This window comes from Clarias gariepinus, chromosome 26 (assembly GCF_024256425.1).
Source record: "Clarias gariepinus isolate MV-2021 ecotype Netherlands chromosome 26, CGAR_prim_01v2, whole genome shotgun sequence".
Classification (NCBI taxonomy): domain Eukaryota; kingdom Metazoa; phylum Chordata; class Actinopteri; order Siluriformes; family Clariidae; genus Clarias; species Clarias gariepinus.
The window spans coordinates 9,627,140-9,645,633 of NC_071125.1; the positions used below are offsets into that span (position 1 = coordinate 9,627,140).

The 18,494-nt window shown below is 35.9% G+C and overlaps 2 protein-coding genes across 4 annotated transcripts in view; both read right to left on the reverse strand.

The window, feature by feature from the left end:
• Window positions 1-836: 836 nt before the first annotated feature.
• cd79a (CD79a molecule, immunoglobulin-associated alpha) lies at window positions 837-9,864 on the reverse strand. Its single transcript, XM_053487480.1, has 5 exons — window positions 9,737-9,864; window positions 6,117-6,488; window positions 4,364-4,479; window positions 2,671-2,730; window positions 837-2,415 (listed from the first exon to the last, which is right to left on the reverse strand). The coding sequence occupies exons 1-5, from the start codon at window positions 9,777-9,779 to the stop codon at window positions 2,296-2,298; spliced, it is 711 nt and encodes a 236-aa protein (XP_053343455.1). The 5' UTR covers window positions 9,780-9,864; the 3' UTR covers window positions 837-2,295.
• Window positions 9,865-9,979: 115 nt separating this feature from the next.
• The window catches only part of arhgef1b (Rho guanine nucleotide exchange factor (GEF) 1b), a 50,844-nt gene continuing 42,329 nt past the window's right edge, over window positions 9,980-18,494 (reverse strand). For all 3 annotated transcript variants that reach the window (XM_053487594.1, XM_053487595.1, XM_053487593.1), the window contains 7 exons: window positions 18,342-18,461; window positions 17,325-17,383; window positions 16,838-16,981; window positions 16,626-16,724; window positions 16,372-16,502; window positions 15,045-15,143; window positions 9,980-12,806 (listed from right to left, as the gene is read on the reverse strand). In XM_053487594.1, coding sequence (XP_053343569.1) covers window positions 15,069-15,143; window positions 16,372-16,502; window positions 16,626-16,724; window positions 16,838-16,981; window positions 17,325-17,383; window positions 18,342-18,461 — 628 coding nt within the window. In that variant the 3' untranslated portion in view covers window positions 9,980-12,806; window positions 15,045-15,068. The remainder of the gene's footprint in view (window positions 12,807-15,044; window positions 15,144-16,371; window positions 16,503-16,625; window positions 16,725-16,837; window positions 16,982-17,324; window positions 17,384-18,341; window positions 18,462-18,494) is intronic.

Here is an 18,494-nt window from a genome sequence, read left to right on the forward strand (position 1 = left end):
TTAAGCGTATTAGCGCGTTAGTTTGATTTCATTGCCACCTATCGGTTGCTAGCGGTATGGCTTCATTAGCCAATAAAATCCACCATCCATCCATCTAGGCATTTCTTATTTTTGGTATTTGATAGAGAAGATAAAAAGACAACATGAATGAGATGAAAGAGGGAATTGAAGAACATTATTTTCATTATTTGTGGCCTTTTGTCTGATATTTAATACACATACTGCGAAGGTCACTTCACCTCCATTAAAGTCTAAAACCAGCAAGCCTGAAGAGCAGACAGATTCTCCCAAAAGTGAAATATCCACTTTATGCTTTAAAAACAACAACAACAACAACAACTAATGACAGAAAATAAATATAGATTTTTTTTTCCAAGCTGGAATAAATTATCAGGCTATTGTGAAAGAGGTGAAGCTGAATGCAGAATTAGCGATGTTGTTTCTGTACCAGGTTTTAATAGCAATCTGTAAAAAATCTTTTGTAGTGCTTTATTTGACTGGCCTGCTTAACATAAGAACTAAATAGATCATTAGGGGTGTGTGTGTGTGGGGGGGGGGGGGGGGCATGTTTATAGTGTTAAAACTTGACTCATAGAAAGATGAATGGGATTATTTACAACATAAACAACAGTACAAATAAACATAATCAAAATATTTTTATTAAAAGTAAAAGAAGGTACTGTATAGATATTTGCACACATGCTTATATGGAAAGCTGAAAAGTTATTTCATATACATTTGTAGAAAAGAAAAAACTTTTAGGAGAATAATATCAAAAAGAAATAACAAAACCATTTTATTGAACACACAAACACAATGGAGCTATCTGTTCAACAATATTTCACAAGTGGGAGAAAACCAGAGTACCCAGAGGAAACCCACCAAGCACGGGAAGAACATGCAAACTCCATGCACACAGTGACGGGAATCGAATCCGGACCCTGAAGGTGCAAGGCGACAGTGCTAACCACTACACCACATCTCTTTTATGGTAAATAATAATTATAAATCCCTGCATGGAACTTTTTAAACAACCAGTCTAGATGTCCACCTGATCCCACATCTATTTTTAATTAGTTGAAAAAACACATAATCTAGTATATAATGGTCAAATTAATATGAAATTAGGTATTCTACCCTGTGCATGGCATGTACGGCGTACAGACTTAAAATAACAAGCAGATTTCTTTAATGCAGTCGAGCTACAATGAAATAGTTTATATCAGATGAGTACCAAGTTAGTGAACTCGCTTGTTGTAGTTTTTCTTTTTCATTTTGGTGGGCAGGGTTGCCAGGTTGAATGTATAATGTTCCACATATTGCAGATATATGAGGGACGTTCAAGTCAAACCGGGACTTGATTGATGAAATTTCTTATGAATGAAGGCATAAAATTCACTGACAATTACAAAAGATGTCAAGCACAGTACAGTGATGAGACTTTTAGCTGCAGCAAAATATTTAAATGTTGGAAATGTTTTTTCACAAGGCTGAATGACGATCTAGACTGAGATGACTAGAAGCTAGTGGAATATCTGAACCTTGAAGGCTGACAGAAGACTTGTCACCATCTTGCACTCTGTCTGTGGGAACTGTACACACAAACATTCATAAACACCACCTGCACTTTACAGGATCTCGACTGGGAGTTATTGCAACATCCCTGTACTGTCTCAGCCATTTCCACATGTTTGGGCCATTGAAGGAGTTCCTGGGAGGCCAGCGTTTCAGATGTGAAGCAGGCAGTCAGATCAGGGCTCTGGTGTACTGAAAGAACTTTCTACCTTGATGGTATTCAAGCACTAGTGAAACACTGGGATACGTGTAGTAGGGGATAATAAAGGGAAATGAAGGTAGTTTTAACTGTGTTGTGTTATTCTGCACGATCCCCAAAGTTCCGGTTTGAATTGAACACTTCTCATATATCATTAACCTGTTTCCTCCAACATTTCATTTGTATTTGTGGGGTTCTGCATTGCTCTTGGGTTAATCTCTTTGCAGAAACCTGGCAACGTTCGTCATGGTCTTTAGCAAGCTGGTCATTAAAGCCCAATAATAAAGTAAAATCAAAATCAAAATCGTGGTTCTGAAACTGGGAAACTTTTTCCCTCGCTTTTTTAAGTGAATACTCCACCTGTTTTTATATCTGTGTTCATTCAGGATGCATCATCAGAATAATGTACGGTACTTATATTTTGTTACACCCCTAATTTACGTCAGACAAAGCAAACAAAAGCAATAAAGTTACACTATGAGTTGGTATCACATGGACCCTGCCTGCTCACAGCCTCACATTCAGGGCTTCTCCAGCTGAATGTCGTCTTCGTCATTGTTGATCACATCCTGGTAAGGGCCTTGGACGAGAGAACGCTGAATTTGATGATATGTAGAATTGCAGTCATCTAGGTTCAGGCCCTGTAGGTTTAAATAAGTGTAAATCCTTTTAGTTTTGTTCGAATTGTTGAGTTCATATCAGGCAAATAATGATAACCTGCAATGATCATGCACATCAAACAGAATTATGCAACTCGTGATTTTTTTTTTACAGAATGCTTACAGTTTAGTTGGACATAATTAAATAGTGAAAGTTTACATAGGTGATTGAATAATGTTAACTGTAAAGAAAACATGGATTTTTAGCAGAAAATCATAAAATCCCAAAAGATGTACCTCATAAATATTTTCCTCCTCCTTGCCCTTTCTTTTCTCCAGCTCATTCAAGCCCTTTGACTGTGTTGAAAGAAAGAAAGTGAAAAGGCTGACATTAAGACTTAAACATTACTGAACAAGTAACCAACATTTTGCCACAGAAAATTTTATTTGTATGACATATATGACATATAAAGAAAAATGGAACCACAAATAAGCAATAAAAAGTTCATAAATAAGGAATATATACACTGCTATTCTATTTTATCAAATCCAATTATCTTCAAAGTAATGAGATGGTTCAAATTCCTCAGGAATTACTTGCATCCATCCATCCATCCATTATCCAAAACACTTATCCTGTGTAGGGTTACAGGGAGCCTGAAGGCTGGCTCAGGGAAATAAGGGCACAAGGCGGGGTACTATACAGTACATAATAGATGGGGTTGAATTACTGTCAATGAAATAGAATTATTTAACTTTATTATTTTATATATTTTTTAAAAATTATTTTATTATTCAGCCTTTGCAACTTTAAAGCTGTATTTTTTTTCTTCTATTATATTTTACACACAATTTTAATAGAGCAAGACTACTAAGGGCATAAAATCATATATTGTAATTGATATATTGTAATCTTGTCCATAAGTACAAATAATTTTATATACACTAATGTGAAAAAGTCATAGGCAGCCTGTGTATTTTATTACAAACTTTGTATAGATTTAAAAATTTTATTATATGACTAAGTCTGTATAAAAATAGATTTTCAAACATCAGGATCTGACGACAAAAAAAAATTATATATATACACTGTATTAGTAATGTATTAGAATTGAATAGAATTTAATTATTTTAAACAAAGTAATAAAAGTTCAATTGATTTTTTTTTAGGTCCCCCTATTTAAATTTAAGCAAATGTGTGACATCGATCATTTACATTTAGGCATTTGGCAAACGCTCTTATCCAGAGCGACTTACATTTTTTTAATTTTATCTCATTACACATCTGAGCAGTTGAGGGTTAAGGGCCTTGCTCAAGGGCCCAACAGTGGCAACTTGGTGGTTGTGGGGTTTAAACCTGGGATCTTCCGAACCGTAGTCCAATGCCTTAACCACTGAGCTACCCCTGGTCATTTTGACTGCTTTGTACAAAAGGTCAGATTTTGTTCATGTCTATTCTCTCACACTGTCATTAAAGAAAAAAATAAACCCTGCTTGACAGGCAGCTGTAATACATTGCAATGTTTTAATAAGCTGAATGTCCATTTTGGTAGTGTACAGAGGCGGGAAATAAGAAAACTCTAAAATTGTTGAAATACTTACTGTGAGGTCAAACCTAACACAATTCTTAAGGTTTAAATTTGAAATGTAATGATCGTTATTTATTTTTTTTAGGAGGGAGGCAGATGAGGCATGTCATTCTGTATGAATCAATAACTGCATCAAATAGCAACGGCTGACTAAGTAACAAGAACTTTTTTTTTACTTCAGTAAGAGTGCGGGCGGGTATTGTTTATGTACACTACCCGAGGAAAGCACAAATCCTCCAAAATAGTGTTTAAATACAGTTAAAAAAAAAAAAAAAAACTCAAAATATATTAATGAATTAAAAAAATATTGACATTGCTTATTTGTGGATATTATAATAAAGTGTATGCATATTTTTCACATTTTATATATATTATTATGTATAAGTCCATATGTAAAAGACCTTGCAGATAAGAGCGGTGCCAGGAAGTAGCACAAACAGCAGCAGGAAAACCCCTTCAGCAGTGATGATGCTGTTCTTACTCGCCTCACTGATTCCCAGGATCATTTTTATGGGCTCTAATGAGTTAAGGAACACAGATTAGATTTGTAGATGAGCGGTTTCTTCTTTCTAACAAATATCGTTTTCACTCATTTTACATAATGTTGTGCACCGATCAGCCATAACATTGTGACTACTTACAGGTTATGTGCATAACACATGACTATCTCATTATAATGGCACCTGGGTGGGAAGTAGGTGGGATATAATTAGGGAGTGTGTTGGAAGCAGAAAAAAAATGGGAAGCATTAGAATTTTAGCGACTTCAACAACGCCAAATTGCGATGACTAGATGACTACAGCTCTTGTTGGACCTACAAAAGTGGTGCAAGGAAAAAAAACCTGTAAACCAGTGACAGGGTCATGGGAGGCCAAGGATCACTGATTCACATGGGGAGAGAAGGAGGGTCTGTACAGTCCAATCCAATTGGAAATCTACTAAGCTACTCACTCATCGTCTATACCACTTTATCCTGTACTTAGGGTCATGGGGGGTGGGGGTGGGGGTCAGGGCTGGAGCCTATCCTAGGAGACTTACATTTACATTTAGGCATTTGGCAGACGCTCTTATCCAGAGCGACTTACATTTTTATCTTATTATACATCTGAGCAGTTGAGGGTTAAGGGCCTTGCTCAAGGGCCCAACAGTGGCAACTTGGTGGTTGTGGGGTTTGAACCTAGGATCTTCCGAACCGTAGTCCAATGCCTTAACCACTGAGCTACCCCTGGCTACCCCTTGAAAAAAATTGAGACTTAGGGCACGAGGCGGGGTACACCAATGCCAATCCATTGCAGAGCACACACACACTCGCACTCATTCCGACACAACAGGCAATTTTTCAAACGTCAATTAGCCTAATCTGTATGTCTTTGGACTGTGGGAGTAACTGGAGGAAACCCACCAAGCACGGGAAGAAGATGCAAAGTCCATGCACACAGAGACAGGAATCAAACCCGGACCCTTAAGGTGCGAGGCGACAATGCTAACCACTACACCACCGCCTGCTACTACTGTAAGCTACTTCCAATAAAAAAAGTTGGTACCTATTAAAAGGTCTTAAAATACACCGCGCATTGCAGTTGTTGTTGAGTATGGCGCTCATTCTTGCATATGACCACCGCCACAAACACCTACAATGGGCACGTGATCATCAGAAACCATGCATCACTGAGATACTGACGCGCACAACTTGCTATCTACCAGGTTCACTCGTTTATAGCGAGAGTATTCCCTAAAGACACTACAGAAGTAGACCGCAAGAATGGCTCAAGAATAGTTTAAAGAACAAAACAAAATCAAGATGTTGAATTGGCCTCCAAATTCTTGATCCAATCAAGCATCTGTGGGATGTGCTGGAAAAACAAGTGATCCATGGCCTCACCTTGCAACTTGCAGAACTTTCTACTAGGAAAGGGTTTTCTACTGATGGCTTGGTGCCATATAACACAGCACACATGCAAAAGGCTAGTGGAGTCCATGACTCGAGGGGTCAGGGCTGTTTTGTCGGCAAAGGTGGTATAATGTGGTGGTATAATGTGATGGCTGATCAGTGTATGTGTTAAACGTATAACTTATTATTAATTTAAATAATGAATTATTAGTGCTCCTATGAGAAAGCAAACATAAAAACAGAACTTGTTATTTTCCACTCACCATATACTTGTAAAAAGGTGCCTGGTGTATAAAATGTGATGTTGCTGTTTTTGTTTTTTTCTTTTAGAGAACATTGATACAGGCCTGAATCATTCACCTTGATGTCATCAAGGATCAGAATAGAGCACATATAATTACTCTCCCGTTTTGTTTTACTTTCGTTTTTAATTTTCACTCGGTAAAATTTGTCGTTCACAGTAACCGATTCAGTCGTATTAAAAAAATTCATGACTGTCTGCTCCCATTTAATGTTCACTTCATTCATCGTGGAGTAACAGCACTTCATAGTAGCCGTCTCTGAGATGGCGAGCCTCAATCCGGGACGGTCATGGAACAGTTTTACATTGAAAGGGCTGGCAACATTGGCAGCAGCTAATGAAAAAGAATCAAGAAACAACAGGTTTACTTCATTTTACTGTACGTTACATAAATGTAAGATTTAAAAAATATATATATAGTGACATGGTTTTGTATATTTAATCCAATCAGCCAATCATGTAGCAGCTTAACATTTGGACACCCCACCCCCACTCCAAAAAAGAAAAAACAAAAACTCGGACAGTGTTTTTTTAATTTTTTTTTATCATAAACTCTCCAGTCCTCTCTCATCCCTAATATTATGGCATTGAAGTCGTGTTGTCTTCTGTCACCGCTCTGCCTGTACTGTAGGTCCAATATGCTTTCCAATTCAACACAATTGCTTGAAGTGGTGATGCGAGTTCCCAGTTACCTTTCTGTCATTCCTAAACTGACTCTGGCCATTCTTCTTTGCCTTCATATAACATCTGCAGAACAGCTGCTCACTAAATGTTTGTGTTTTGCCCTGAATTCTGTGAAAATCCCTAGAGATCAACTGTTCCTGAAACACTCAGACCAGCCTATCTGGCATCAACAACCACGCCAGGCTGACAGTAACTGACAACACTACGTTTTTATTGGTATTCTGATGCTACATGAACATTAACTGAAGCTGTGTACTTGCATCTGCAGGACTGTATGAACCGAGCTGCTGCCACATGGTTGGCTGATTAGGCAATTGCTTGAATAAGCAGGTTTCCCTACACAAGTAGGCAGGAAGTGTATATAGCTCTATAGATTTTCGTTCCCTGAGATAATTAAGCGCAAATATCTTTTTTTTTCCGGCTTCTTTACCAAGGAGGCGAATAATTCCAGTTCTGACTAATAAAATATATATTGTATACTGTATGCACTAAGATTAGAGACCTAGTAAGATGCAGTAACTGGAGATAAGCTCTAGTGAAGCAAAACAGTAACAGTACAGACATCTGTTGCACACAAAAAATGTGTGTATATATATATATACATATATATATATATACACACACACACACACACACACACACACACACACATCTCAATAAATTAGAATATCATTAAAAACTTTCAGTAATTCAATTCAAACTTTAAAAAGTGAACCTCATTTATTATTAGAGTCATTACACACAGACTGATATATTTTGTGTTTTTTTTTTCTGTTAATTTTGATAATGGCATACAGCTAATGAAAACACAAAATTCAGTATTACTTAAAACCATAAAAAAAGTTTTTGAACACAAAAACTACTGAAAAGTACGAACATGTATAGCACTCAATACTTGGTCGGAGCTCCCTTTGCATGAATTACTGCAGCAATGCGGCGTGGCATGGAGGCGATCAGTCTGTGGCACTGCTCAGGTGTTATGAAGCCCAGGTTGCTCCAGGTGTCTTACATCTTCCTCTTAACAATAACTCAGATTATCTAAGGGGTTAAGATCAGGCGAGTTTGCTGGCCAATCAAGCAGAAGGATACCATAGTCCTTAAACCAGGTATTAGTACTTTTGACAGTGTGGGTAGGTGTCAAGTCCTGCTGGAAAATGAAATTAGCATCTCCATAATGCTGGTCAGCAGAGGAAAGCATGAAGTGCTCTAAAACTTTCTGGTAGATGCCTGCCTTGACCCTGGACCTGATAATACACAGTGGACCAACACCAGCAAATGACCATGCTACCCAATCCACCACTGAATGTGCAAACTTTGGATTCTGTGCCTCCTCTCTCTTCCTCTAGTCTCTGAGACCTTGATTTCCAAATGAAACCCAAAATTTACTTTCATCTAAAAAAAAAAAAAGGACTTTGGCCCACTGAGCAACAGTTCATTTTGTCCTTAGTCCAGGTAACCTCTGATGTTATCTCTGGTTCAATAATGGCTTGACACAAAAAATGCGACGGTTGTAGTCCAGGTCCTGGATATAGTACGTCTGTGCGTGATGGCTCTTGAAGCACCGACTCCAGCTGCAGTCCACAACTTGTGAATCTCCCCCAAATTCCTGATTGGGCTTCCTCTCATGGCTGCAGTTATCCCTGTTGCTTGTGCACCTTTTTCTACCACCTTTTTCCTTCCCTTCAACTTTCCATTAATGTGCTTGGATACAGCACTCTGTGGAGGGACCCTTTAAAGACTCAGGAAACCTTTGCAGATGTTTTGAGCTAATTAGCTGATTTGGGTGCGACACCATGAGTCTTCAACAATACTCAAATCACAATATTCAAATGTTCTGTGATACTAAATTTTGGGTTTTCATTAGCTGTAAGCCATAATTATCAAAAATGTAAAGAAACAAACAATACTGTACATCAATCTGTGTTTAATGAATCTATATAAGAATTTCACTTTTTGAATAAAATTACTGAAATAATCAACTTTTTGATTATATTCTAATATAATGTACATAATATAATTCAATTCTAACGTATATTTTAATGTAATATACATCATACTATTTTCTTTCCTAAAGTGTGTATAAATTTTCACACACACTGCATGTTTAAAATAACCTTTTTTTGTAATAAGAATCGATTTATTTTTACAATCAGTTATATTGTACCATAAAGTAGCATTTAGTATAGGTATATTATTAATTTGCTGGATTTAAACAAACATTCCTAAACAGACAATAGAAAAATAATCCTACAGCCCTAATTAGTTCTGCATTGGTTTACTTATTAGATAATCGCAGCTATATAGTTTAATAACTCTTATAAAAGTAAACTTTAAGTACATTTTTAAAATAATAAGTAATTAATTATTAATAAAAAAATATTTCTAAATGTTAGCACTTTCTGCATACTTAATAGATTCTTTGGGAACGATTTCTGACAAACATATTTTACTTTATGTTTAAACATATTTTAAATGCATCCATTTGTGCTTTAAAATAAATAATAAAATACTAATATACTCTATATTTTGATATAAATTATTGAAGATACTTGGAAACATATTTAAAATTTAGTTCCATGTGAGGTGAGGTATCATTAAAAGGGTACTACTATTGCTTTGAATGTCTATAAATATAAAAAAGTACTTTAAAGGCTTTAAAAACACCCCATCAAATGCATAAAATATTTAAAGATCTAAAATGTTGAACATTAAAGATGTGACCTGAACAGACACTTATTTAATTTTCCAGATTAGAGATGAGTTTTAATGCTCCGAATAAAGTCTATATTACTCAAGTGACAAGACAGAGAAGCCAACTTAGTGATGTTTTTTTCTGTGACTACATGACTTTTACAAAAATTTAGTTAAAAAGCAGCACAAACTGTTTTGGGCACTCACCTGCCAAGACACAGATCAAGACGACCAATTTTCCCTCCATCATCTAGAAGGTTGAGCAAACAGGTTCAACTAAAATGGCCTCCTAAGGTCTGTTGACACTTTGATATCACATTCTTTTCTGTTCACTCCCACCCCTTCTTACTTCCCCTGCCCACTTTACATCTTTCTTCTTCTCCTTACAAAGGTCTAATACTGCTCTCCTTCTCTCCCTTTGACACATACAATTACATCACTTGGGGCACATTTTAGCAATTGTTGAAATGATTTATTTAAAAAAAAAGAAGAAGAACAGGAAACTTACAGTAGTAATAAAATGTACCTCAATGCTTTCAAAATATCTTACATGATAAAAATCAAAGCACAAATACACAGAATAGTTCTTGCTTTAATCAGGGGTAGCTGTGACAAGAGTAACAAAACCCCTAAAATATACATAGTACTACACTGAAGTGGGCCGAAGCCAAAAAAATATGTAATTTCCTGGGCTAAAATGGTTGTGGAATTACACTTTACAGCTCTGTATGTAAAAGAATATTTGGTTCAGCCTAGAAAAAGAAATACAAAAAATAGAAAGAGGCATACATTTGAAAGAAACACAGTGCACAATATGAGAGTCAGTAATAAACTGCCACCAGACCCTATTGATGTGGAACTGAAACTTGAGCATTTTTGTCTTTCATCGACTGATAGTGAGAAAGAGGAAGAGTGCCACTAGGTCCTCTACACAGCCACTGAGCCGGAACGAAGAAATAAAGGTCTAAACCCTTTGCATAATCCACCCTGCATTATAAATAGCATTGTACATAAAAAATACAAATGTGTCTTAGCTGGATAAACATCGGAAAGCACACTGTGGCATGAGACTGAAAGCAACATTGATTAAGTCTCTTTGACTCAAAGGACACAGTCAAGTGTATGGCAGAAGCCACAACATTTTTACCCCTCTAATTCAGTACTTCTTCATGAGGTCTTGGTGCAAATGCTGTAGTATAATGATAGGCACTATCTATCGTTTCTTATGGTATTTGGCAGTTGCATACTTACTTTAATGATAGAACTCTAAAAGAGCATTAGCAACAGGAACAAAAAACCGTAATGAGAAAATGGTCACTGTTGATGATGAACATTTCTCACAAACTCTGATCAACATGTTCTTTCTGCTTCCCATATAAAGAAATCACATTGTCAAACACTTACAAGCTGAAAGTCTACAAAGTCCATTTACGGTAAACCGCTGGTTAAAAATATACAGCTAAAGACAGCAGAATAACAGTAAATTTTAAAAATGACTCTTTTAATAATGTTGGTCTGACAGCACTGGATTCCGATTGGTCAAAAGGTGTTGATTAAAAAGTGATACAGTATACTGTATTAGCTCAGCTCTGACAAAAGTTGTCTATAACAAATATCAGCTTATATTAATGTCCTTGTTCAAATATGCTATTATCACTAGTGACAGTTTATGCATAGAGCGCCTCATAATAATAATAATAATAAAATGCAACTTTTCAAGTTACCTTACTGATGCACCTTAGTATGACATTTACTGAGGAAAAAAATGTATAAAATCATACATGTGGTGAGGTCTTTTGTATAAACAGGTGTTTCTTGAACAGTTGAGGTTTTCCTTTCTGGTTTCTCGTTAACATGACATACTGCATATTTTAACAATATACGAAAAAATTGTAAAATAAAAAGAGATGGAAGAAAAAAAAAAGCTGGTGGAGATTTAACCATTATAACCCTATATAAATCACCAACAAAAACCAACTTTTCTTACAAATGCTCCAAACCTTATATTTTAAACTGCTTTTAAGATAGAAAAAAACAAAAACAAGTGTTCATTAATAGGTTAAAACCTGTCGCAAACTGGTGTGGTACAACCGGAATAACACACTTCTGGCATTGCGATGTAAAATAATCCGCACCAGATGTAAAGTGTGTTATTCCTCGCACAGACCAGACTCAAAGCACTTTTACAGTTAATTTGGAATTAACCATTATATTTGTATTTATGTAACAGCACTGTTTTATTCTCGATTCTGATCGATCATAAGGTGTTAAATATGTATTATGTAAATCATCCACTACTTTAGACTGAGCTTCATGGTATGAGCTTACATAAGCCAAGCTTAATAATGAATTGATTAAAAAAATAAAATGTTTCTATTTCTAGTAAAGAAAACAGTATGTAATTATATGTATAATTATTGATAAAATAGGTTCAATAAGGAGTCTTTAACTTTTTACGTGTCAGCTTAGTTTTCTTTTTTTCTTACACATTCTATTTAGGAGATATTTATATATGTGCATATAGCATAGAATGGGATTTAAGTGCATTTTACTAATCTTGCATATGCTTATTAAAAAAATTAAATGCTTAATACTTTTTTTCAGCTCTAGGCATTAGATTTTCTGTGATAAACGTGCTTCTCACTGTAGGTCCTCTTTGGTCTGAAACCGATCCATGCGAAGGCTAGCGAGGCTACCCTTCATAATGAATTCTATTTAAATAATTAATTATTTAAAATCTCCTCTGTATATCCTCTGATGATTATGCATAGACATTACAACACAGGAAAGTTCCTCTAAAGAGCAGAACATCCACAAATTTATCAAGGTGACTCACATGCACATATGCTCACTCATTCCAACATGCTAAAGACAAAAAATATCTACAGTGACCATGTGACAATAACTAAGATGCTTGTCTAACTGCTGCACTACAATATAAACAACACCTGTGGCTTAGACTCGGACCTCCATATCACACTTAAAAGCATTTGGCATGAATTAAAAAAAAAAAAAAACTTCCTTACAGCCTCTTTCAAACCTTCAACTCTTGTTTTCATTCCATGTGCGCTTATAAGAGTTGTTCTTTCAAAATGGCAAACACAGGTAAATGAATATATTTGTTCAATCCTGACCAACTTCATTTGGATTTTGGGCCACAAGCTCTGCGTAAAATAAAAAACACCCCTGCATGCAACCACAGACACACAAACAGTCTCCCTCTCTCCATTTTGTAAGCAACACTTTCACTACATCATCAGGTTGGGCTTCAGACAATCTGCAAAGAAAAACATAGGACAGCATTTTAAGAATGCACAGTTTAGAAAACAGGAAAAAGCCAACCTCAACAACCTCAATGAACTAATAACAGTGCGCTGTATAATCATTCATGTGGCCCCTCTACATGGCATTGGCTGCATTTGCATTGTGCAGCCTGATAAACTGGTTTCTATCCAACTAAATGAGGTGTTTTTTTTTAATGGGCTGTTAAACCAAAGAATAATAGACATGAAAAACTTTGTGTCTGTAAACTTTCACTGTATAAAAATCAACCAATTCATTCTGTACGTGAGTCACAATCCACTCCATTAATGCAGTTGAATCTGTTTAAATGAATCCTGAGATTAATTTAAACAGGATGTAAATCAACTTCAATTAAGCTACACATTTAATATTTGCCAGAAACTCATAAAGGATGTGTCAATCTTTTTCTTCTTCACATTTTCACACAGGCACAGGGTCTGCCTACTTTAACCAAACTGTTTCGGTTAATTCAATTCAATTTTATTTGTATAGCGCTTTTAACTATTGACATTGTCGCAAAGCAGCTTTACATACTCAGAAGAATTATTTAAGTTTGTATGAAATGCGAATGTGTATGAATCAAAATGATAAGATTGTCCCAGATGAGCAAGCCGAGGATGATGGCGACAGTGGCAAGGAAAAACTCCCTGAGATCCCAAAAAGGAACCAGACTCAACAGGGAACCCATCCTCATTCGGGTGATAACGGATAACAGGGCTTGATCTGCAGTCATACTGTGTGTTAGGAGGCTTAGTTAAAAGGATATTAATCTGGGTGGTCAAACAGGCGTGCGTTCTCATGCTTCCAATATGTGGCGGTATCAAGTTGCGTGCTTCTTACTCATTTTGTCTTGGACTTGTCTCATGAGCCCCTATTTGCCGTCAGATCATGTCATTGGCAATATGGTTTTTGGAGAGAAATGCCCATTGTTAGTGATGTAGTGAGCACTAGGACAATAATTAAAGCATTCTGCCATCATAATTCCTGAAAATGGTTGAGATAATGCTAGCAGTCCCAATAGGTGTGACTTCCCTCGACAACAAAATGGCAATGCAAAAGGACTTTAACCATCAGACAATTGTGGCTCTATTTTCCACAATTTCCAGATCTACTGGCAGTTCACTCAGCTTTCGATGCCTTAATTTTCTTTATGGCCCTGTTGACTTTGTTGGTGGACAATTGTTTCAGAGATTGGGACTCCATCGATTGCGGATTCAGACTGGTGAATGTGGAAATTTAGCATTTGAAATTTCACAATTGCTCTGAAGCCCCAGACCATGTTCGTCTCTGAGGACTTGTGACTGCAGTCACTTGATAATTCAGGACTGGAGTTTCCTACCGTCTACCTGAGCCTCCAATAACAAACTCCATATTAACTTAAACACTTCCAGCCTCCTAACACACAGTATGATTGCAGATCAATCCCTGTTATCCGTTACCACCCAAATGAAGAGCCAGGTTCCTCTCAAGGTTCGTCCTCGGCTTGCTCATCAAGGAAAATCTTATCATCATTTTGAGTCATACACATTCACAATTTATACAAACTTAAGTAATTCTTTTGATTGTGTAAAGCTGCTTTGCGACAAGCAGCTGGTCAATTGTTAATTATCAATTGTTAAAAGCGCTATACATATAATGTTTCCACCGACAGAGAATGTAACACAGAGAATAAAGGGGAATATTATAGTACGCATATATTAAAGCACACAGACACAAACATTTCATGAATTAAAATGTATAAAATTTCAATATGACAAACATGAGGAAAGCTATTGAAAAACGATTTAATTTGTCCGAGAGCCTAAATAGTTTGTCTACTGGTTACAATTAAAATTCTATAGAAAAGCATATGTAACCATTTTTCAGACATCATGCTAACAAGCATATTGGGATCCATTTTGCCTTAGACAGGAAATAAGTTAAAACTTATTACACTTATAAACACAAGCAGTGATATCAAAAGGTTAAATGTGCTGATTGGACTCAAACACTCCTCAGTGTTGTTATAAGGCTGGCATAAAAACCCACTTTAGGCTTGTACAAAACTTTAACTGGATTACATAATGTGCATAGCAATCGACCATTTCAAAATTAATTTATTCAAATTGCAAAATTACTTAAACACAAAACACTTGAGAATAGCAACGTGTACATTAAAATAGCAACTAAGGTGTAACATACAATTCCAATGTGATAGCAGTAGTAGAATTACCTGGTGACCAGCAGGCTGGAATGATCAATTGTAGTTTCCTCTTTGAATAATGAATTTAGCCAGGGTTTCTTGTAGCCTGTGATACTCCTCCTGCACATTCTGTGAATACATCATTATATTTTAATTATACTTGTGATAAATGTATTACATATATACAGTGCCTTGCAAAAATATTATCTCTTGAACTTGTCTACATTTTATCATGTTACAAACACAAACACAGATCTATTTTATTGGTATTTTATGTGATAGACCAACACAAAGTGGCACATAATTGTGAAATGAGAGAATTATTATTTTTTTTTTACAAATAAAAATCTGAAAAAAAATGGTGTGCCCGTTTTACTCTGATGCCCCCAACTAAACCAGTGGAACCAACTGCCTCCGGAAGTCACCAAATTAGTAAATAGAGTTCACCTGTGTGTAATTTAATCTCAAGGCTCAGGCTTAGGCTCAAGATACACACCAGACAGGTCAGGGATAAAGTTGTGGAAGTTTAAAGCAGGGTTAGGTTATGAAAAAAGCTAATTCAAGTGTTTGAATGGCCAAGTCCAGACCTAAATCCAATCAAAAATTTGTGGCAAGAATTTTTACAGAAAATTGCTGTTTATAGACGACTTCCGTCCAATTTGACTGAGCTTAAGCTATTTTGCAAAAAAAAGAACGGGCAAATCTTTTACTCTCTTAATGTGCAAAGCTGGTAGAGACATTGCTGATAAGGACTTGCAGCTATACTTGGAGCGAAATGTGATTCTACAAAGTATTGACTATAGCGGGGCTGAATACAAATGCATGCCACACCTTTCAGATTTTTGTAAAAACTATTTGCCATATTGGAAAATGTCAAGGGATAGAAATACTTTTGCAAGGCGCTGTATAGTACATTACTCATTCTTTATATTATGTCTTGTTAAAAGTGAAGAACTCCGTAAAAATGATGAGTAATAGTATTCTAGCACTCTAGAAATCACCCAAGGGCTTATACATTAACCATCAGGCACTTTAACTCTACCTGAACCCTTTGTTTCTTTCTATTCTAGGAAAACAACATGCCAGTTATTGCAGGGTCACGTCAACTGCCTGACCTGTTTTCTTTTTTTTATTGAGATATATTATATACTTTTGGTGTATTTCTGCGGATTAACTATTCCAACGTTACTCCTACACAAAATACATAAAGGCTGGCAAATCTGTATTTTTATTTTATTATTTAATTTCTAGGTACAGTTCTTTACCATTTAAATTCAGTGGTAAAGTAATTGACACACATGGTGTCATTAGCTTTATTAATAGAATTAAATTCAGCAATCTGTCAAAACGTTCTAACCTGTAGTTTCTTCACTTGTTCTTCCAGAGTCTCCAGTTTTCTGCTGACATCCTCTATTTGCTCCTGTGAAAGCACTAGAGGAGCAATTACCGCTTTGTGCTCACCTCCTTGAGCCTTTTCCTCCAGCTCTTCTAATAAAAGAAAGCATGACAACACTACTCATCACATCTACATTATGTATGTAAAATGTGGAACGGAATATGCTTAATAAAACAAGAGACCTACGGGGTTTAAATGTAATATAAGATTAATACCTTGTGATTCATCGGTTTCCTGGTTCCCGGGCTCTGCTCCACTCTGTTCATTCTGGGACAGACTGGTACTTCTGATTAACAGTGTCTTCAAGGACGTGACTATATACCGAGAATATAATGTTACATTTCTAGAAAATCACCCTAATGACTTCAACTTGAGATCATCATACATATATGATGTGTCATGCTAAAACAATGGAAACATCACTGACCTTCATCCAAAGCCGAAGTGCCAGACCGCTCTGGAGGGGCATTACTGTAAGCGAGTGGGTCAAACCCATTGGAAGCTAAGAAGTCAATCAGTAAGGAGTGAGAGTGTCTGAACTTATCATCGCTAAGGCTGTCCTTGAATTGACCTATTAAATCGAAAGATGTATCACAATCACAACAGTGCAATAGCATAAATTTAATACACAGTACTCCTCTTTAAAACACTGGTCTAAGGCTCAGCTTTTTGTTGTGAGCGCTTGCGCTGAGACGATTGTGGAAAAACTTATGTCTCATGCACCAATCGGCATGGCTAAAAAAAAAAAAAAAAAAAACTTTATTCCTGCACAATGTCTTGCATCCGTAAAGTGATGTTCTTTTCCACTTAATCATGTGTTAAAAGGAAATTAACATAAATAAAGGTCTTTTGATTTTGAGCTCCTCCTACAAACAAAATTTTACCCTTAGTGACAAATGAGCATGACTTCTTACCTGCAGAGTTTTTCAGTAGGTATGGTCCATTGTCAGTAGGGCTAAGAGGCGGGTTCAGTCTAAGAAAGAGAAATGAGTCAGTGTGGTTGTGTATGCATGTATAAGAGAGGGCGAGAGACAGAGATAGTAGGACAAAAAGAATTCTTCATCAGATCCTGGTTTTACTTATTTACTATGTTTAACTTGATCATTATCTATACATATAATAAAACTGTAAAGTTGGCGTTTCTGTACATTGAAGATATTTTGCAAAAAAATAATTTGAAGGATGTGAGATAAGAAACAATAGTTTTTGGATGGGCTGTCAGTCTGTCTATGCAGGCATCTCGTAAAATCTACTACTAATTTTCACAAGTACATTTATCTCCCCCCTAAAAATTTTTTTTTAACTTAAATCAAATAAATAAATAAAATCAAGCTTGAATAAAATCATTCCTTTATCTCAAAATTCAAAAGATGCCGCTGTAAATTTTTAAATACGTGCTTATAAGTGTGCAACTGAAATCTACTTAATAAACACGATCTCACACATTCATTCCGCGCACTTTACAGTAAGTTATGAATGTGCAATTAAATTCCACGCAAGCTAAATATTTATTAATTATTGGTTAAAATAAGTTTGAGAGTATTTAATGTTGAGAAAAAAATTCTGTTCTTTCTGAGATATTTAACTGAAATAAAGAAGATGTAAGTAAGAAAAATTTTAGTAAGGCCAAGTCAAAGCCAATAATCATTTACAGTACATAACTGTAAACAACACCACAGGTAAGTGGTAGACTGTAGGATACATGAAACAGGAGGAAATTCTTATTACTGTGTTTAATTGCCAAAGAAGGCAATAACCTATTTCAATATAAAAATATATTATAGGCTTAAAAACACACAATTAATTACATCTTTCAGATGAAACAGACAATAAAATAAAAGGCAAAATTATTAAAGTCAATAGACAATAAAACTGTAGGTTATTATATTACATTTTCAGACATACATTTAAAGAACACGTAAGACACTCACGAGGCACTATACGCCAGTGCGGAGCTGCTACTTGGCATGCTTCCATGCCTCACCCTGTCCAGTGTATAACCGCCACTCTTTTTCAACTCCTCTGATGATGACTTGATCAAATCTGTCCATCTACAAGACAAGGTTCAGACTCAATCAACAACT

Coding starts and splice junctions, on each gene's coding strand:
- cd79a (XM_053487480.1), bottom strand. CDS start 9,779: ATGATGGAGGGAAAATTGGTCGTCTTGATCTGTGTCTTGGCAG. Junction 6,489..9,736: donor CTTGATCTGTGTCTTGGCAG/GTGAGTGCCCAA, acceptor CTTTTTCATTAG/CTGCTGCCAATGTTGCCAGC. Junction 2,731..4,363: donor GCACCGCTCTTATCTGCAAG/GTCTTTTACATA, acceptor CTTTCAACACAG/TCAAAGGGCTTGAATGAGCT.